Source organism: Corvus kubaryi, unplaced genomic scaffold (genome assembly GCF_017639235.1).
Source record: "Corvus kubaryi isolate FWS band 111438036 unplaced genomic scaffold, C.kubaryi_AGA036_p1.0 split3-73, whole genome shotgun sequence".
Lineage (NCBI taxonomy): Eukaryota > Metazoa > Chordata > Aves > Passeriformes > Corvidae > Corvus > Corvus kubaryi.
In genome coordinates, this window is record NW_024582091.1 from 45,629,016 (window position 1) to 45,650,955 (window position 21,940).

At 37.7% G+C, this 21,940-nt stretch overlaps 1 protein-coding gene across 2 annotated transcripts in view; it reads right to left on the reverse strand.

The window, feature by feature from the left end:
- Window positions 1–21,940, reverse strand: part of SHPRH (SNF2 histone linker PHD RING helicase) — a 50,850-nt gene that overhangs the window by 19,572 nt on the left and 9,338 nt on the right. For both annotated transcript variants that reach the window (XM_042017354.1, XM_042017353.1), the window contains exons 4-17: window positions 20,781–20,999; window positions 20,381–20,459; window positions 19,447–19,597; window positions 18,028–18,133; window positions 17,262–17,518; window positions 15,225–15,920; window positions 12,467–12,718; window positions 11,593–11,671; window positions 9,550–9,713; window positions 9,204–9,460; window positions 6,350–6,471; window positions 3,759–3,847; window positions 1,892–1,981; window positions 338–445 (exon numbers count right to left, since the gene is read on the reverse strand). In XM_042017354.1, the coding sequence (XP_041873288.1) occupies window positions 338–445; window positions 1,892–1,981; window positions 3,759–3,847; window positions 6,350–6,471; window positions 9,204–9,460; window positions 9,550–9,713; window positions 11,593–11,671; window positions 12,467–12,718; window positions 15,225–15,920; window positions 17,262–17,518; window positions 18,028–18,133; window positions 19,447–19,597; window positions 20,381–20,459; window positions 20,781–20,999 (2,669 nt within the window). The remainder of the gene's footprint in view (window positions 1–337; window positions 446–1,891; window positions 1,982–3,758; window positions 3,848–6,349; window positions 6,472–9,203; window positions 9,461–9,549; window positions 9,714–11,592; window positions 11,672–12,466; window positions 12,719–15,224; window positions 15,921–17,261; window positions 17,519–18,027; window positions 18,134–19,446; window positions 19,598–20,380; window positions 20,460–20,780; window positions 21,000–21,940) is intronic.

The window sequence follows — 21,940 nt, forward strand, 5'->3', positions numbered from 1 at the left end:
GCCACAGAAATGTTTCAAACGCCAAACCCCACAACTTATTTACCTAAACTACAGGTGAAGCACAGTTAATTTAAAAAATCAAGAACAGTGTTAAACTTTACTAGACGTATTCCCCTACCATGTACTTATGTTTTCAGTCATCTGTTCGTCAAGTTCATGTGTGTGGGGAACACAGATTATGTTTTGGGCCTGTGGTGAGTGTGCCCAAGCCCCATCCCAAACACGGCTTCAAAAACTGTTAGAAATAATAAACAGCTATAGTTCTGGATAAACAGATGAAAATAGTATTTTTTTAAAATGTCAAAATTCAGAGACAAAACATATAAGAGGTACCTGCCTTTCTTTGAAGCTCCCGAATGGTTTGAAGGACTGGCTGTAAGGCCTGATGTGCTTCTGCAACTTCTGCGTTCGATTTACTCATATAATGTTGTCGAAGTTGTTCTGCCTGTATAAGAAATAAGAGCTTAAACTATGCACAAGTCATATCTGGGAGGAATATTGCAAAGGTAAAAACTCGCCAGCTACCATAGTGTTTTTAAATGGTTACCTATTTATCTGCTACCCAATTTCACTTGTAAGCAGTATTTTTTTTTCTCTAGAATCCAGCATTTATTAGTAAGCCAAAAATAAAACATTTGAGAAGAAAATTTACTACAAAGATGCTAACTATGCAACTTTGGTTTTGGATAAGCCCAAACAACAACAGAAATACACTGCATTACAAAAGGGAACTGGAATCTAACCCATAATCATGTCAGGATAATGTGGTATTTAAAAATTGCTAGAATTACAGGTCAATAAAAAACAGGCAGTACTTCTACAGAATTTCTGTAAGGCAGGTACAAACTTTATAATAGGAGAACAAGTCTCATTAAAACAGAAAAATCTGATACCCATACGTACAATTTGCATAAAAATGATAAAATATCAGAAGATATCCAAATAATAAGACAGATACTCATCACAACCACAAAACAGGAGAGGCTGTAAGAACTGGGCCTGCACAGCTTGAAGGAGAGAGATTACTAAACATCAGCCTTCCAGCAGGCAGAAGGAAATCACCAAAACTGGGAGCCCAGGCATTTCACTGAAGTACATGGCAAGTGAACAAGGGACAACCGCTATAAATTGAAACAGGAAAAAGATTCACACAGAACCTCCCTGCTATGAGAATTACGAAGTACTGCAACAGGCTACTCAGCTAAGTTGTGAAATCTCTTTCCTGGGAGGTTTTAAAAGCCCAGTTGGATAAAGCCCTGGGATACCTGGACAGAAATCCACGCTGACCCTGCTCTGAGGGGGAAGTTCAGCTAGAGATGACCCAGGTCCCTTTCAGCCCAAACAGTGACACAATAATGACATTCTTTTGCAAATGTCCTTACATCCACTGCAAGTAACCAGTGGGGAAGAGTAATCCCAGCTATTTTGCCAGATACTTGCCCAGTTAAGATTAAGGATATAGTTAAGCTTATGCATATAGAAAGGGATATACGGTGACTTGCTCCTCTGGCCAAAGAAAAACAAACTTCACCTACAGAAAACTCTGACTATTTGAAGTTAAAAATGAGGAAAGCTAAAGAAAATGTGAGGAAATAAAGAACTCAGAAGAATTCAGGATGACACATTCTTTATCACTAACATCTATATAAGTTATTTCCACAGGAACACGGGGGTGGGGAAACAGCATTTTAGAGGCAAAAATTATTAAAAGTTCCATAAAACACACTCACAACATAACAGAGGCCACCAGCACTGAGAACAGCAGTATTTTACTGGACATTTCTGCTCTCATCACACAATAAACAACTCTCGATTTTACTAAGTTTAAGGGAAATATATGTAGTTAACTCAAAAGCTCTTCAGTATTTATGTAAAAACAAAATATGTTTACCTCTTCTGCAAGTTGGCTATCACGCAATGTTGGGGGAATTCCTGGATGCTTTGCCAACAATTCCATCAAATTGTGTGTAGAATGAAGTCTCTGAATATATACAAGGTCAAGAGCAATCATGAAAAAAATCCCTTGCAACATCTGTGACAGGAAAAACCTGAACACCAATGAAAGCTTACAGCAAGAAATTAGCATGCATTTAAAATCAGTTTTGTCTTTCTCTGCTGATCTGCAAGCATTTTCCAAAGAAAAGAAAGATTCCTTTCTGCATTTTACTGGGATAGGAAATGACAGGAAATGAAATACTAAAAAGACCTTCTTTAACAGCTCAAAAGCAAATCAGCAGGCACGTGTGATACTAGGTCATCAGATCCGGTACCATACTCACCCTCCTAATTAGAACAGCCCTTGACTATTATGGAAAACAAATCATTTATCTCAGAGCACATTCTTTTGTAAATGTCTTTTAGAATGTTCTAAGGAAACAATTTATTTAGCCTATCTAAAGCAAAATAAAGTATAAGGAAAAGACTAGATACCAAGAGCTTCAATAATTTTTCATATTTTTCAGCTCTGTGAAATTAAAGATATTAAAAACACATGACCTTTTTGTTTCCTTTTAGGGAAAATAAATTTGATTGTTAATATAAGTAAACTCTGCTCCTCTTCTCTGGCTTCACCCTTTGTTTCTCAAACCAGACCAATAATATTATGCTTCTTGCAAAGCTCCCACAAACTCATATTAATACTCTCCACTTTCATAAACTGGTGCCCTTCTCACGTCCTGGACTCTCTTCACCTTTGCTCTATTACTATCTCAGCCACTTAAGAGGACTGGCCAGCAGTGGTTTGCCATTATTCCAAAGAGCTAAGCCTACACAACTGAGAAAAACTTAACAAAAGTCAAATTTTGTTAAACTAAGGCAATATTAGGCAGCATATATTTTGAGGGGGAAAAAAAAGCCTTATTGGATTGCATAATCCAGTATAACAATTTAATTAACAACCATGAGCAACTTAACAAGTATATGCTAATATGTCCATGCTAAGATAAAAATACACCAGAAAGTCAAAAAGGAAGAATCAAAGAAGCACAACAGAGACATCAGGTGACCACATGCAACATAATCAAACAATAATTTACTCAGAGAAGCAAGTACAGAAACAGACAACTGATCACATCTTATCTATGTGTCACTAACATTTTAAATCTCTTGTTATGCTGAAGAAAATTTTGGTCAATTCAGAACTGATAGTTCTTTAAGAACTATAAATATGTTACTTAGAGAACCATGACTTTTTTACCAGGAAAATATATTCTTATTTTTAATATAGTATTCAAAAGGCACAAAGTCAAATGCACAAAGAGAAAAGGCACTTCGATTCTTTTCCATGTTCTGATGGCCTTTTACCTTCTGCAGCGCAACTATTTTATTATTCTCTATCATTTGGCACATTAATATCACTCTCAGTGCAAACCCTGCATTCTGTAATTGCAGGATGTAATATAGCACTGTTAATGTGAGCAGTCCCAAGTCACATGCACAAGCCTAGGAATTCAGCTTGTTAAGTTTACTGCAGAACAGCAGGTGGAGATCATATGCTGCTTCAGGGACATCATGAAATCTCACACGCAAGCTTTTAGAAATACAGCAGCTTTTTTTTTGTCAAAAAACAGAAAATGAAACATGAAGGTCATGGGACAGATTCCTATCTAAAGATTGCGATCAAAAGATTGTGATCATTACATCAGGCTGAAAGAGTAATTCAGCACATCACTGGGAGGAAGAAAAGACTGACCTGTTAAATTAAATCTAAAGTATTCCAGTTCTTAACTATGTCTCTTTACATTTCAATGCTCACTCACTTGCAAGGAATCTGTTTTGAGCTTTTCTTTGTGCTCTTCAGATGATCTTAATACTTCTCTGTACAGCTCCACAGCCAGTGCATATTCTCCTGAATTAAAAAAAGAGCAGCAAAAAACCAGACATATTGTGTTGGTTTTTAAATATACCGGCAGCCATGACTGACCTTACAAGTGTTAAACATTACTTGTAACATACTAAGATGTTCTCAGAGAGCCTGTATAGTGCGTGCCTGTCTTCAAGCAATTCTTTCCTAGTCATTCCATGCCTCCCCCCAAAAAAACTGTTAAAAGACAGAATATGATATTCTACAAAGAATAAAGCAGTTTACAAATTAAATATCTTCTGTGACTGTAAGATCTGTAAACCTCTTAATCTTAAAATAGGTATTCATGCTTGCATAAATCCAAAAAAATCTTATGTTGCACTTAAAAAAAATCATCTACAACTCACTGCAGTGATGCATTTCTAAATTTGCAGTGTAAATACATTATTCACTCTTCCAGTGAAAACCATGAAAGTTGTGTCATACTTCAGAAATGCAGAAATGATTAGGTACATGCAGGGAGCATAACTATTGATGTAAGCTGCCAACATCACAATCACTTCTCAGAAAATAGCCTATATAAATTAAAAAGAAATACAAAATTGAAGTTGTGTATGGAAAAGCAGTGAAAAAATCCATTTTAATTTTCTTTCCTCAACTGATGGAAACTTACTTAGCCAATAATAGCCTTAGAGACTCTTAAAACAAAGAGAAGTACAGGGACAAGAAATGCACAAATATAACAGAGTACAACAAAAACCATCATCCCGTCTATATGGAAGTGTAACAATTCTATGTCAACAAGATTTGCTGCTTCTTACACTGAAAGAGTTGCAGTTATAAGGGTGTAGTCCTGCAGTACAGGATTGCCATTGCTAGTACTGGCCAAAAGCTATGTGCTGAATTTGCAAGGCCTCCCTCAAGCTTGAAGCTTCAGGCCTTCCTTGAATTTTTCTTGACCTACCTGGACCTTATCCTTGGCTGAGCTGTGATAGCAATTTCTGTAATTCACTAGGTGTCTATGGCTAATTTTCAGTATTTTTTTAAACTTTTATCTTTGTGTGGTACAAACACAGCTTTATATAGATAGCAGTAACAAGCAGTTATTCTGTGTAGAATGAGATATTTACAACTACCACAATGATGTAGCGTAGGGAAATATAGGCCTAGTAACAGTAGCAGAGGCTATTGACAAGTAAAGATATAGGATGCAGTGTAGAGTACAGCCATGGGATGCTGAGAGATGGTATACAGGCTTGGCAGTGAATAAGAAAGCCATGGCTATAAACAACTCACCCACAGTCAAAGAAATGCAGACTTAGAGCTGGACAAAACTGGTTTTAGGGGCAACAAAGAGAACAAAGAAAGAGTATGTAACATTCATAAAAGGCATCATGTACACTAAATTTGGTGTTTTCATGGAGCTGCAGACCAATGAAGAAAGAGAAAGATGCAAACATGCTAGCAAACATAGAAATGACCCTCATTGGATTCTTGTGTGAGAAAGAAACCATCAACATAAACATCTAATTCCTCCTGATGAAGGTAGTGACAACGGGCCATTGCACTGCCACCACATCTATGAAACCACTGACCTCAGGATACAGATGGGCCTAAGTAGAAAAGTGAGCATAAAAGCAGGACAAGCAGTAGAAACAAGTGTGATTATTATTACTCTTTTCTTTGCCTGTAGCAATTAAACTTGGACTAATAATAATTAGACCTATAAGTTTTCAATTATAGTATGAATGAATTCATGGCCTCGCTTTTATGTAAGGTGTGCTTCCCCCTTCCTGATAAAGAAAACTGAGTGTAAGGGTAATACTGGGGGGGAGTTACAGACTACAGCTCTCCCTCTTTTGTCCTGCTTTTGTTTCTCACCAGATGAAATTTTTATCAATCTGGTTTTCAAAACAGGCCATACACTACTAGTGTATTTTAGAAGCACTACATCTGTATGTAACTCTTTTTAAGCACTTTATCAGAAACACATATTTCCATGCTGCAATCGTAACAAAGTATTTCAACCCTACTAACTACAGATTAAAGAATCTGAATATAGTCTTTCTGTGAGGCAAGTAAGAGAAAAGGCAGTTTGCCTGTTCTCTTTGAAGGAAGACTTTGACATGAGCTAGAAAAATAAGTAACAGCTTGTCAACTTTAGAAGAACTTGGAAAAGAGGCATTTTTACACATTCATAACTAAGCAATTTAAATTTATTTTTATTTTGTTTAGGGGGACACTCAAGATTCATGTATTTATTTTTGTTTCTCATTCAAAGCTTTTTTTTTCCTTATAATTCAGAAAAAATCTACATTGACAGAGCTGTCTAGCAGGAGCAGCAAAAGGAATCCACAGTCAGCACAGCAGTTTGCACGGCCAGGGGCACAAGGGAAGCCCAGAAAGCAGTACTGATTAAACAAAAGCAGGTTAAGAACAATTACACAAGTACGACTTCTTTTATCCTCCCAGTACACAGAGATGGAGCATATTCTTTACTCCTGTACTGAAAGGAGTAAAGAATATGCTACAGCCCTTCGGTCTCACCTTTAATGATATGGATACCAGCTAAGCCATTAAGAGCACACACCAGCTGTCGGTGAGCTTCTTCACACTCCGTTCGACATTTCTTTTGCAGAGATGCCAACAGCTCCTCCATGGTCATGGTGCTGAAAAGGAGACCAAATGGCTCAAATTTGAAACCAAATCACAGTACCAGAAAAGTAAGAGAGTCATGCTAAGAAGCATAGCAGATCATTACATGCATCCAACATACTGCAAATGTTTTTTTGAGATTTCTTTACTTATTAAAAAACCTCTAGCTGTCAGATTTTCTTCCTGCTAGAGCTTTACCCTAACTTGAGTGTGTCCAGAAGTTGACATCTCCTGGAACACAAAGAAGCAAGAGGAAAATTAGAACTTGGTAAAATAACCCTTCATGGGGCAAAATATTTTTCTCCTTCTCTTAGTGGTGAACTGGAAACAAGCAAAATAGACCTCATTTTGTCAAGAGCTGTTCAGATGAAAACAGCTATGATAGACTACACTTCTACCCTCTGCTACCAATCTAAACACAAAACACATGAAGTGTCAATGTAAAGAGGAAAATGTGTGAAATCAAAACAGAGGAGACAGCAAAAATAATTCTAAACTTCTTTTTCTACATTTGTCATATTTGCAAATTATGAGAGGGATTTCACCAGAAGAGAATTAGCTTAACATAGAAATACCAGAAATGGAGAGGAAAAAGAGAGAGAAGCAGAAACATAAATGAGGAGGATGCAAGAAAGAAGCTTGAAGGATACCTTGGAGTAAGGCCACAGGTTAAAGGATCAGACGACTGATATGAAGAGACAGGAGAGTAAACAGTAACAACAGCTGACCTGAGGCTGCTGTTAGACCAGACACCACCCACGTCCCCTGAAACCCTGTTCCTCAGCCTCACTCACCTTCAGGACAAGCATTTACTATTTGGTGTTTAGCACTGTGGAACAGAGTAAGAGGTGACATAACTCTTGCACAGACTGGGCTCAAATTATGCTGGAAGGATACCCCTTGCCTAGACCTTTATTTTACCCTTCTTGCAACATTGTTCCAGTTGCAGCAACTGATTCTTGGTTTTATAGTACAGTGTTACACCAGAGTGAGCTTTAAATCAATATAATCACTATTCATAATTACTGAATTCTAAAAAGGCAATGGTAAATACACATAGCACCTGCATATGCTGATACTTCCACCATTGCTACTTACCTTTTATTTTCAAAACCATCAGCAGTTCCAAGAAAAATTATAACAGCAAAAGGATGTACATATAAAATACGCAATTTGATACACAGCCTGAGACTACCAATTAAGGCAAAAAGAAGGGGTTTTTACTCAGTTAAACTAGAGGAACCTAGAAAAATCTCTTTTAAGGGCTTTCTTTTTTTTTTCTTTTTTTTTTTTTTGCTGAGTAGACCACATTTACTGCCTTCACTATGTGGGGAAAAAAGTAATCTATCATAGAATATGCTTCAAAGTCAGGTTTTTATTCCAGGCCCATGTCTCTTATCTATATGCTCCAGCATCAACTTTCTTGTTTCAGTAAATTTCTCTTATTCATCAAAGGTCCTAGCAGTGAATTTCTTCATTATTCTCCTACATATAACCAAAGACAGAGACCAAATCTTCTCTCAATTCTGGGAATGTCCACTGCTGCAGTCGAATTTGGTTCACAAAAAAGTGTACACAAACAGTGCTGGGAAATGACTTTTCTTTGTACGTGTGGTTTCAAGAAAGATTTAATTTTCATTGCTGGTTTTTCTAGCAATGAAAATTTATAATTACTATGCAGCTGTCACTGTGCAACCATTCTACCAAAATCAACACAGTACAAAGCTGTTCCCACCATACTCTGCTCAGTTTACACATTTCATTTATACTACACTGGCCCATGTTAACGCAAATAATCTTGTATGATGGGTGGAAATACTGATTTCTCTTACGTTTCAGTCCTTGCTTCCACATTAGCAGACTGCTACAGAAAGTGCTGCAGCACTGCGTCTAACTACTGGTCTGCTCAAGTAGGTGCAAAGTCAGCTTCAGCTGCTTAGGCACTTCAAGTGCCCTGTATAACAAAGAGCAAGGAGTAGGACACAAAACTTCTGTCAAGGATTGAAAGAAAGTGAATAGAATGGATGGACTAGGAAACAGTAGCAGTAACACTGGCAGTGTTGAAAGCTGAAGTTCTTTCCTACCTGCAGCTTGAAAAAGAAACACAGCACTGTGAGAGTCTGAAATGGAAACAGCCTATTCCTTCACAACCTCCTTCTAACTGATTGAAAAAGTAGCAGCTACATTTCGCACTAGTGACAACATGCTTTTGGTCTAACAAGTGCTGAGACCAAACTGCTACTTGCAGTGCACTTGTGAGGGAAGATGATCTTGAAAGCATGCAAAAAAAAAGAGCATTTAACAGCTTTCAAGTTTCAATTTACATTTACAAATTCTGCAACCTCACATTAACATTTTCTTTGAACTAAAGAATTATTCCATTCTGTTGATTCAGTTTGTTCATTGTTCTCATTCATGAACATGAGTCTTTTAAGAGCCAAAAAAAAAAGAATCTGGTTTATTTAATCTGTCACCTGCAACACCCCAGTCATGTTAAGGTTAGAACGCCACTGGAGAATCAAATGCCTTCAGTACTATGTTCTTTAACATAAGAATTACACTAACGACCCCACTGTGCCATGTTCAGCCTCTGAGGTCAGATTACCTTGGTGTGCCAGAGTCGCGCATTTAACTAAAGAAGCTTAAAATTAGGCTTATTTGAGGACTGTACAAGAACTCGCACTGCTGGGGACAGTCAGTTTTGCTTTGAATAAAGTAGGCCATTTAAGAAATGACAGAAATTCACCTTTTCTGTAGTGGCAAGAACTCTCCCCGAACAGCTTGTGGGTGACAGCAGGCCTGCCTCAGCCGTAGCAAAGGGTACAGAATAGAAGTCACAGTCCTTCTATCTAGGCTGCTAAGCTTGAGAGTCCAGTCCGAAATCTTCCTGAGTTTTGCCAATGCATCCTGGCAGCACACCTCATGCTGGCGATGATAGAAGTGTCTCTCCACAGGAGAGAAGTGAAGCCAGTGTATATTTTCTGTCTGAGGGGGGATTTGAATCTGAAATTAAAAAAGTAAGTAAGTAATTTGCAAATAAAACTATTGATAAATGAAGTTCAGGAATTCTAAAATTCAAAACTTTTATTTACTTGGTCAATCACATCCTTCTTTGCTGATCTCCACATTATCTTCGCAATTAGACTGTAGAGAGGCTGGGGATTTTTTCTACAATAAGGTCGATATAAAAGTTGGTCCCACCAATGTTTGACCCAGTAAGGGTCAACTCCAAGAAAAAGGACTAATCCATACAAATCTGCCAAGAAAAGAAAGTGTTTATGTTTTACTACTTCACAATATGCCTCAAAAGAAATCAAGTTTCATACAAAGGCTATTAAGCATAAAGTATCAACATTCTGGCCATTATCTTTTCCACTTGTTTTCCAGCCACTACCTCAGCAAAATATTTGAAGCAGGGGACTGGTTCATGGAAGGTGGGGGTTCTCTTGTGAGAATATAGCTATTTGTGAGACTTTCCTAATTTCAAGTTTAGCAGAAGAGAGCAAAGAATTCAAACCTATTCAGAGCAGAGGCAAGAGGCAGAAATTACATGATTGCATATGGTTAACTGGGCTTGCCAGGTTTTTCTAAACCAATATTGCTCAGCAGCATTACTTCAGAGCCTGCTGTGCACCAACTGTCTGCTGCCCACAACCCTAGAAGGGGCTGCAATTCAGAAGAATTTTCACTTCTCTACTAATGCATAAGAAATTAACAAAAGACACTTAAATTGTTTTCTTGCAAATTGAGAGAATACATCTTGCTAATTCTGCCTAATTCAGAATTTTGGAATGAAATTTAAGGACATACTGACTTTAAACTTCTGTCGAAATCTTACTGGAAAAATACAGAAGTACACATTTAAATGCTGCATGTGGATATTGCAGAAACTGAGATATGTGATAATATCTTATAGTTCCTAAAAATCTGGTGGCTACATTCCTTATTCTGTTAGATTTATGGTAATTCAGTAATCAGCTGAAAGCATCAAGAACTTCACCAAATACAGCATAGACCAGAGGAAGAAAAATCTTGGGAATCATTTCTATGGAAGAAGCAATTGCTTACCCAGAAGTCCTATCCCACTGCATTACAGCAGCAGTGGCACAGATTGAAATGAGTCAGCAGTTTTCATCCCTGACGTGGTGAGGGCTGCCTTTGTATAGCCCGAGAGTTTGTCAACATGTATTATGAACTATGTGACATTTCAGATATGCATTAAATCAACACTGTCACACACAGGGCCTTGAAGAAGTTAATCATGACACTAAAACCAATCACTTCTTTCTACAGCTTTGCTTTATTAACTATGCATTCTCGCAACTATCAACTGTATTTATAAATTTAATTCATAATTCCAAAATGAGTGACTCTAAAATATTGATTTTTACAACTTAGTATCCAAACAACAGTCCACAAATGCTTACATTGATTTACCCACTTTCAAACTCATTGCCCCAATGTATACCATATATTCCAAAACCCATCAGAGAACACAAGGGAGACAAAGCAGTTAGTCAGTTCCCTTCTTTTATTCTATCTCTGTCTGAAACCTTTCTACAGAAACTGAGTACCACACAAAAAGAGACAAGATAAATGACACCTGCTAACACACAGGTACCTATTCCACACATCTCAATTCATTAAGTCCTTACATAAGGACTTGAGACAGTTTTATAAGCTTTAGCACAGTATTTACAATTTATATTCATGGCAGTGGATGCCCACAGTAGTTCATACAGAGCTATGCAAAAAGAAAATACAGCTTTGCTGCATTTGACAGTTCAAAGGATTCTGTAACCGGAGCAGACTAACTATACCTGCAATAGAGATGGGTTAATACTTATCCACTATGCTAAGTGAAAACTGAAGAGCAGACTTGAGACAGCTATTAGATATACAGTTTCTCTGCTCCCCCGAGTATTTCTCTAACTCAGGGAGACAAAAAGATTTCAGCTCTTCAATTTTTATATTGATACATGTATTGATGGCTTTATTACCATGCTTAAAGTTTATGGCTTACAAAGTTAGAGCACCTAATGAATTCAGAACAGAACTAGCAGACACTTTAACTGCTTCAAAGCCCTATCTAATCATCAGGATAAGGAAATCCCACAGATTACATCAAACCTCACCTTCTAATCCTCGCTGCACAGGAGTGCCACTGACACACCAGCGATTGATTCCACTCAAACGGAGTGCCATTTCAGCAGCCTAACAAAAGGACATAGAGCCAAAGGTAGGGAAGGAAAAACAGAACAGAACACAGTCTGACGACATGTGGACCTCATTTTTGAGAAGTCTGAACATCTTTTCAGTATGTACCACTAGCAGACCTAGAAGCAGCATCGGTACAATATATTATAAAAACACATAGAAAATTTTTTATCTTTTTAGAAGGTAACTGAAAGCTGATAAAAGCCACATCATCTTCCAAGTAATCAAGTGCAATTAAGGGCTCACAGAAGGCAAACAAATAGCAAAATAAATTGTAGGTTAAAAAGAATTAAACATTAAAGCCTGTACACCATTATGTAAGTAGTATTTTTGTCTTCCTGTCTTGGGCAAAAAGACTGGACAAACACTAAGTAAAATAATCCCCCCTGCAGACTGTATCCCTCAAGTTTGCAGACAGACTGCTGACTATTTTAGCTTCTAGACCCAAAGGACATATCTATGCCTCTGAACCACATCACTGAACAGGCCAGTGTCTTCTTTGAAACTATCAAACACCATATACAACAAAATGACCTAGTTCTTTAAACTGTCAGTATAGATTATGTTAAGTATTTTTTGAGCTGGATATATTTCACTGCCAAAATTCCAACAGGAGAACCATTTAATAGTAAGTAACTCCAACAGAACATTCACTTCTAAAGAACATGGGACAAGGGCAAATTATATGAGTGTACTCTGAACATTAAGAGGGGTAGAGGAAAGACTATTATTTACAAGAAACTTGTCAAAACATTTTCAAGTTAAGTGAATGCATGACCAGGAATGTCATACCTTTGCAGTAGTGCATTCAACCATTTGTGCTTCATCAAGGCAGATCCTCCACCACTCCACTGCTACTAAGGGGCTTGGTATGGCCATGTAGCGCTTCTGGTTCCTGAAGCGGCGCCCATCCTCACTGTTACTGTGGGGAATGTCTACATAGTTCAGTTCAGTGCGCAGGACGTCGTATGTGGTGATAACCACCTCCTGCTCTGCCAGCATGTGGGGCTGCAGAAAGCCATGCTTCTTCACACCTTGATACACCTACAGAGATTTATATTCAACAGCACAATAGCAAAGAAGGAACGTAAGAGACACTTCGATAAAAATGCCAAAATACCATTACAGCTTAATATGTGCATGCTTTTAGCAGTGTTCCTCATATCAAAAGAAAACATTTATAAAATCTGTATTCATATAGAGGTATGGTGGGAAATTCATCTAAGCAACCTAATAACGAATACAATAGTCATTGATGTGAAATTTATATGTATAAATTCTTGTAACTTTGCAAAACATTTATTTCCTCCTTTGAAGAAGATAGGACTTCATTATTTTCTACAACAGTTATTTGTTGTAACAGTTGTTTGAAGATTAAGTACTCTGTATGGTTTTATGGAACAACACTATGTAAGTCATTGTTACACATCCAGTCTTCTCCTCTCCTTTACTGTAGATGTATTACTTTTCTCCCAAAAATTTTACTCACCAAAATTTAATAGATGATTAGGCAAAGACAGAAATATGCATCAATATATATAAAAATCCAGAAATTATACTCTGAGTAAAGTTCTAACTACACAAGGATTTCTACAGAGATTTAGGAGATGAAAAAAAATACCCTAGGTAAGAAACAATCCCTGTGCACTAACAGAAACCTTTCATGTTGACATTTATTCTATTATCAGAAGTACTTTTCTTATCACCCTCATAGTGTTAAGCCAAATCCTTTTAGAAACATACAGAAGTTAAAATAACTGCTCTTTACACCTTGATGATCAGCACATGATTTCACTGTTAACGTCACTCTTAACCCTACTTTTTCTCCCAGTAATAATCTTCCTCTACGTTTGTGCATATGGCAACAGTGTTTCTGTCAACTGAAAGAAACACCTGCGGATAATTTCTTTCTGTTCAGCCCCAGAGTGGCACAACAGAGCAACCAGGTCATTGCACATGAAACAAAAAAGAGAAGTGGGGCTTGGAAGGCGAAGAAAAAAGAAACAAATTAACGAAAAAAGAGCATGCTCTCTGAAGCAAACAAGAAGAAATAAACAGCTGTAGAAGTCTTAATGATTTCTTCAAGTATTTATGAATAGTTTTTCTGGAGATTTATAACTTGGCCAAGTTTTGGTTGTTTTCACAGCAGCGGGAAAAGACAATCTGCCACAAAGCAAGACTTACTGATAAATTTTAATTTCTTGATCTATTACATAAAACCATTAGAATTTCCCATGGGTTGTAAGCAGTTGAAGAGTAAAAAACACAGTTCACATGCAATGCAGAAGTTGTTAACATGGGAAACTGATTCTTTGAAACAATCTCCACTACTTTCATTTTACATTTACAGAAAATAAAACATCAAATTTTCATTTTGAAGCAACACTGAAAACAAGTCTCACAGTTGACAGCTAAAAGAAAATGTAGAATGGAAGATGTCACACAGTTTAAAGTACTGACATTCAGTATTTAAACTATTTTACTGTTACCATGTAAATCTATTTCTGGTAATTTTCATCATTAATCAAAGCTGGTAATTAACTTGGACTGGGCCCTAGGAAAACCATGCGAGTTTTACACATTTGTTATTTCCTGCATTAAATCCAATTACACTGCTCACACAAATAGCACTGGAGGCCTAGAATTCATTTACACATTGGACAACTATGTGTAATAGCTGAAGGTACTAGATATATCCCTGAATACAAAGTTATATCAACCTGCTACTACTTTGTTCAAAATACAAGTGATTGATGGTTTTCAAAGCTCTTGATCATTACAAAGGTTCTTGACTGCTAAAAATATGAAGGACAAAACTTGACAGCATTGGTAATAAAAGACTCTTGAATACAGTGATAACTGTATTTTAAAAAATCCTGTAAAGCCATTTTTACTACAAGTATAATTAGGTTTACTGTAGTGACAGGGTTATTAGAAATCAAGTAAAAGGACAATACATGGTCTCCAAATAAGTAACATCCTAACAAATATGGCAGATGTTATAGAGACTGCCCAAATTGTAACAGTATTGTTTTCAGTAATCACCGACGCCCAAGACTTTTTTTTTAAAGCCTGAGAACCAGAAATGCAAAACTACAGGGTTTACCTACTGAAATATTTTTTATCTAGAATGAAATGAGGAGCAACCGTCAGAGACCTGCTAAAGTGCAAGTGTACAGTGAGACAACACTCAAAACACCTATAGGCCTTTTTAAGTTCCTTGGTAGTCTCCCAAACAGCCTTCCCTCTCAGAAATCATGTGATGTTCCAACTGCTCAAAATTTGTTTCCAGTTGCTATACAATCTCGTCCACTGATTTGTCTCCCAGTGACCAACCAAAACCGAAAAAAAAAAGAAAATTAATTGCAGACTCTCTTTCTGGGACACTGATGCACCATATAATGCCAAAGCATTGGTCTAGCAGCAAGGAATGTAGAATTCTGACACAGAGGACAAAGACCTCTGAACTTTGAGTGATGCAGAATGTCAGACAGGAAGCCCTGAGCCTTGATAAAATAACTCTCCAGAATATGAAGCTATATAATCTTACCAGAACTCGAAGAGATGATGATCTTACATGCCTGTTGATCTCATCTACCCACTGGTGACAAATAGAACTCGGAGAAATGATCAGAGTCGCTCCTGTGGGAACTGGCTTCATTGCCACAAGGCAATGGGGACAGTAGAAGGGCCTGCTCTTCAGGTTTTCCTCTTTGTAGTTTACACATTCTGCATGCTGCCACAGGTAACATTTCAGGCACTGCACACGAGCTTTGTAGTCAGCCAATCCGAGCTCACCACAGATGCATTCAAAACGATATTCAGAGGTATTAAATGGAAATACAGAACTGGTGTGCTGTCCGCTATTGCCAGCATGTTCTTGGGAATGTGAGGACTGGACTTTTGGGATTTCCTGCTGAACATCAGCTGTAGTTTTAGAAACATCAACATCAGGATGACTGCTCATGTCTTTGGAGACAAGGAGGCTGCTGTGCAAATCAGGAGACTTTGGGACCACAGTTTCCGGCTTAACATTCTTCTCTTCTACAGAGTTCTCATGATCTGCTTCAGATTTCCTGTTATTTTTACTAGTTGTACAATAATCATGTTCTTCCATGGCAATATTCTCATGTGAAGCAGTTTTAAAGACATTTTCAGATGTTACATCACTGTTTCTTGATTCTTTGGTTTGAGTTTTAGCATCAATCAATTGCTTCTTCTGAATGTTTTCTGAAGTCCTTGTTCCCTACAAAGTAAAATTAACCAGGAATTTCAGACTTTACGATCAGACTTGTCCAGTGACATTTAACATCTACCAGTGCTACTTAATGTCTTCATTAATGACATAACCAGGGGAATTGAGTGCACCCTCAGTAAATTTGCACATGACAAGCTGAGTGCTGCCACACTTGAAGGATGGGATACCATCCAGAGGGACCTGGACAAACTTGAGAAGAGGGTCCCTGGGAATCTCATGCAGTTTAACAAGACCAAGTGCAAGGTGCTGCAACTGGATTGGAGGATGAACAGATTGAAAGCAGCCCTGCTGAGAAGGACGTGGGGGTGCTGGTGGGTGAGAGGCTGGACATGACCCAGCAAAGCCAAACGTGTCCTGGGCTGCATCCAAAGCAGCATTGCCAGCAGGGCCAGGGAGGGGATCCTGCCTATCTACTTACTCTTGTGAGACCCCACCTGGAGTACTGCAATCCAGCTCTGGGACCCCCAACATAAGGAGGATGTGGACCTGCTGGATTAAGTCCAGAGGAGGGCCATTAAGATGATCAGAGGGCTGGAACACCTCCCCTGTGAGGAAAGGCTAAGACAGTCGGGATTGTTCAGCCTGGAGAAGGCTTCAGGGTGAGCTAATTATGGCCTACTAGTACCTGAGGGAAGGCTACAAGAAGCTGCAAAGGGTCTATTTACAAGAGTACGTAGTGACAGGACAAGGGGGAATAGTTTTTAAATCAAAGAGAGTAGGTTTCAATGAGATATTAGGAAGAAATTCTTCACTGTGAGCATGGTGAGACACTGGAACAGGTTGCCCAGAAACACTGAGGATGCCTCAACCCTGGAAGTGTTCAAAGTCAGGCTGGATGGGGCTTTGAGCAACCTGGTCTATTGGAAGGTGTTCCCATGGCAAAGAGTTTGGAATTAGATGATTTTTAAAGTCCCTTCCAACACAAACAACTTTCTCCTCACCTTCTTCTTTTTAATGAACATATAAACATATCTATACACAGATATTAAGGGTTTATATAAATTTCCAGTTTGAGGATTTGGTTAATGTTTACCAGTGTTTAAAAACCAACTTCACAGGAAGAACAGCGCAACTCCCAGTGACACTATTTTAAAAGACTTATGATAGATGTAGTTAATATTTTAGCTCCAAATTTGATCTACTTATGACTCCTGCTTCTTTATTTATGAATGTCAAAGCAATTGCTGCAGTTTTCTTCATTTTTACCACTAAGTCAGTGTCACTGAACTAGTGCACACAGACAGTACAGCAGAGGGTAGCACACAATTTGAAGAAAAAAGAACAGCCTTTGAAACAGTCTTCTGAAATAACTATGGCAGCATGTTTTACCTGCTCTTTGGTTCTTTCTCGCTTCTTCTGTTCCTTGTAATTCTTTCCCAGCTTGAAAGACCCAGCCAGACCATGTCCTTTAACTTGCTCTACCACCTGTTCTGCAATTAGCTTTTCTAGAGTTCTTTTGAGAAGCCGTCTATTTCTCTGTGTGTCGTACCTATATATAGAACTGATGTACTTAAATATTGCAATAATGGATGCTCCTTTCTTCACATTCATTTCCTTTACAGCTGCTAATATCATTACTCTTAAGCCTGTATGAAGAATCAAAACAAAACAACTTACAGCTTTAGATAAAATTAAAGTTACCTGACAGAATGCGTACTAAGGGAACTCTAAACATAGCGCTCATCTAAAAAATGCAAAACAGACAGGCAGCAGTTTTGACAAGCTTTTGCTTAAGGTAGCTCTACAGATTGCTATTTTGCAGTGATTCTGAAACAACGTTGGATAGCAATAGAAATAAGTCACTCAATTTTCTTACTGAGGCATAAAAAAGGCAGCTTATTTCATTTAAATGCATAAACTCTTTACAAAGACCTCTTAGTTACATGGAGCTCTGTAGCACAGACTTCTGAGTTGGTAACTTTACTTTTAACTGTGAGTCACTTGTTTGTAGAAGGCAACCTTACATGGCAGTGCTCAGCAAAAGAATTTATTTCATTCTGAAAAAGTGAAGAGTAGCTTTGAACTCATAGTCAGTAGCCAATATAAGACAATGCTAAAAGCAAAATGTATTTTAAAAGTTATTGGAAATACTTACTGGGATACTGTATTTTTTCCTTTAATTTAGGCTCCATTTCCTTTGGTTTTTTCTTTTTACTTCCCTCTAAAGGTTGAGGTGGAACAAAGAAGTTCACAAGCTTACCCTAATGCAGACAACATTAAATAGTTATTAGCTCATGTCTCTTCACAGTCACTCTGACCTTCATTAATCTTTTCACATTTGAAAATAAGCATGAGCTGATACAGATGTATGTTCTGATCCCACTAATTTGCTCAGATAGCTCATTTTTAATGTACAGCGACACATCATTCAGTTCAGTTTCTTGGCAAACAGTGTTCAGCACCCTAACTGAAACACCAAGAGCAGCCCTGAAAGCCTCTTGGGTCCTCCACTGCTTCAGCATTAAGCTGTAGCAATCTACAGCTGTAAGTGATCTAGGTTACTGAGGTGAGAGAAAAATATATATTTAATATATAGCTAGAAACACAAAAGGAAGTAAGCAATATAGATGAAGAGTCCTAGCTAGCTGTATAGCTAGCTGTATAAAAAGTATGTTTCTCTTTTTAGGGATTGCCTCCCAAAATTTTACTCAATTATTAGAGTAATATATTAGCTGTCTGTCCCAACCACTTACATACTGAAACAGTTTCACTAACTCCAGCTCTCCAAAAGCTCTGGTCTCTAGCTATTGTTGTCAGTCGGCATCCAGGCACTTTAGCGCTTATACTCCCCTCTTCACACTCCTTGGTGCTGATCCTCTTACACATTTAAGAATCATCTTATTCTCTCTAAGATTTGAGTCCTTTTAAGTGATAAAATTACAAGCAGGCAGATCACTCTGATAAATGTACAATGAAACTGACTGCCATGATTTCCAAGAGATGGAATTCACAAAGTGATAAGAGTTTACTTAAGAATAATGGTTCTTTCCCTTCAGAAAGAATTTTTGGGTTTAGTGGATGTGCCAAGTTTTCACAGTATGCATGATGAGGAAAGTGAAAAGATGAAAAACTGTTGCTAAATAAGCTCATTTATTATATGAAATAGAGGGAGAGTAGAAATCTTTATTCAGAACACAAGCTGTCCCTATTTTAGGACAGAACACATGTCTAACGGATGTTTGACATCCATCAGTACAATGAAGTGGAGAATGACCTCCAACATAGTAAATTAAATTATGTATTTATACGCTCCTGAAGCATGTGCAAACTATATTAACAGTGTAGTTGCCTGGTAAAACCATTGAACAATGGCAAAGGAGCAACAGCTTCTTGTGCAAACTATTCCACCATTTATGCTGCCAAGTATCATGTCCTACAAAGAGGAAAACTTTCACAGTAAAACAGCTTTACATATGGACTTCTATAAACCAGAAATCAATAAATTAAAGAAGTGCACTTGCATTAATTCTGAAAAGCATTTTCTTCATAGTAACTCTCACCCTGGTTTCCTCACCTCAGGTAATGTCAGATCATCTTGTTTAATGTCTGGTCCGGTATGATTCAGAATAAGAGCCAACACTTCTACTGTTTTTCCAAGACCCATCTCATCTGCCAAAATACCTCCAGGCCACTGGGGTCCAGCAGTTGGATATTCACGGATAATACTAAAATTGAAGTACATTCCCAGTGAAAGTCAGTAACTACAGGATGGTGTGACAGAGAAGCATGAGTTCAGGGACACACAGCATAACTTCAGCTAGGCAAAGTTTGTAAGGTGAGGCATTATCTTTTACCAGTTAAACTGAGATTAACAAAAACTAGCAAGCTTTTTGGGTGTATGAACCTGACCAAGACAAATATGTATGGCAGAATTTTTAGAATTTTTTCACCTCCTAATAGGCCTTTCCCTGCTAACCTTAGCATATTATAGCATTAGTCTCGAAAACTTTGAGATATTTTTATATTCACATGTGACAAAGATCAGAAAGTTATATAGGGAAAAATAAAAAGCAAACTAGCAATCAAAAGGTTCTATTCTAACCAAATTAATGAGAAAAGAGAAACACATCTAGTAATGCAATACCTAGCATTAATAAAAAGCATTATACTTCCCCCTTCCTTTGGACTTTAAAAACATTGGATCAGAAGGTCAAAGTCTCCAATACTCTAAGTTAAAAAATTGTTAATATTAAATCACTATTGACATTGTTTTAAAAAAAACTTTAATAGTTACATCTTCAACTTGAGATCTACATATCTACCTGTGCATTACATACTCCAGTTTGTGCTTTTTTTGAAATTAAAGGTATCCCTGTTCTAATTCTTCAGTTGCTAACTGAAAAACAAGTAATGGAATATCTTACACCATACGGGATAAAGCTACCTCTATGGTTTTCACAAAGCACAACCCTGAGGTGTCCTCAGCAAGAGTAACTATAAAAACGTACCAGCCAGTGAACGGATTATAGTAGATTTTCACTCCATCCAGAGTGATCACCTCCCGCCATAAGAAGTGCAGCGCGTTTTCTAGGGAGAAAGCGTTCATGTTACTATGATGAGGTTTCTCTATTAACAGCACACTCCTTAGAATTATTCAGCCTTTTTGTGACATGAAGAGACAAAAAGCTGAAGTCCACCTCCACAGAGCTTCATGACCAACATGATACATCAACTGCTGTTCAGCAAGACCTAGTTTATAATTTAGCATACTACCCAAACAGGGACTTTTACGAAACTATTAATGCAATAATTCACAGAACTTCTAATCAAACAGCAAGGAAACATTACTGCTGACAATACAATTGCACTTCCCTTCATTATGCAAGTTTTTCAGATCCATATACTTGCCACTACTTGGAGTACTTGTGTGGTTCTCTCTGTGAAGCATCCAATTGACAGCCTCACTTTGGTATGGCCTCAGAATGGGAATTAGTGCAGGATGCTGCACGTCCTTTCTCAGTAATTGGATATCCTGCTGATGAGTGTGCCTTACAAAGTCATAAAGCTCTTCAATATTTTGTCGCTCTAGTTCCACGTCAGATTCTTCTCCATCTTCCTCCAGCTCATCTGCATACAAGTAATTCAAGACATGCATTATCAATCAACTTGGGACAACTTTTCAGTAAATTTTTCTGCAACATATTTAGTTTGCACATATGAAAACAAGCAAAGCAAAATGTCATCTAAACATATGCCATGACTGCCTCTGACTCAGCTAGCAGCAGTAGCAAACAATAAGCAGTTTAATACTTGAAATAAAGTAAAACATTGTAATAATAACAACAACAGTAATAATAACAGTAATAGCAATGAAAAGGAAAAAGAGAGAGATTAGGAAAACCCAAGAAACAAGTGATGCACAATACAATTGCTTATCTATCACTGATCAATTCGCAGCCCATTCCCAAGTGTCAGCTGATGGCTTCCAGCCAACACCTACCAGTTTATAAACTGAGGATATTGTTATTCCTCAGTTTATAAACTGAGAAATATCCCTTTGGCTATCCTGGCCATGCTCCCTTCCTTCTTGTGCACCTGCTCACCAGCAGATCAAGGACTGAAGAGTCCTTGACTTGGGGTAAGCACCACTCAGCAAGGAGTAGCACCTCATTGTGTTACAAACATTATTGTCACACTGAACCCAAACACATGGCACGGGATCAGCTACTAAGAAGAAAATTAACTCTATCCCAGCTGGAACCAGGACACCTAAAAGTTAACATGCTGTGGTGATCACAGATGTATACATAATCAGAAAAGCTCGTTCTTTAGAATGTAGGTATAGAATGACCAGATCTTATTTATTTAATAAAGACCTTCCACTAAAAATTTCCAATCGGTACAGAATCTCAAGTATCTCATGTTTCTGATTTAAGTATTAATATGGGTCAATGACCTTATAGAAAGGAAAAAAATATAGTGGGTTGCCAAGGATTTGCACATTTTTCATGCAATAAAGCCTTTCTTTAAAAAATTACACATTTAAAAAAACAATACAGGAGAGTCTC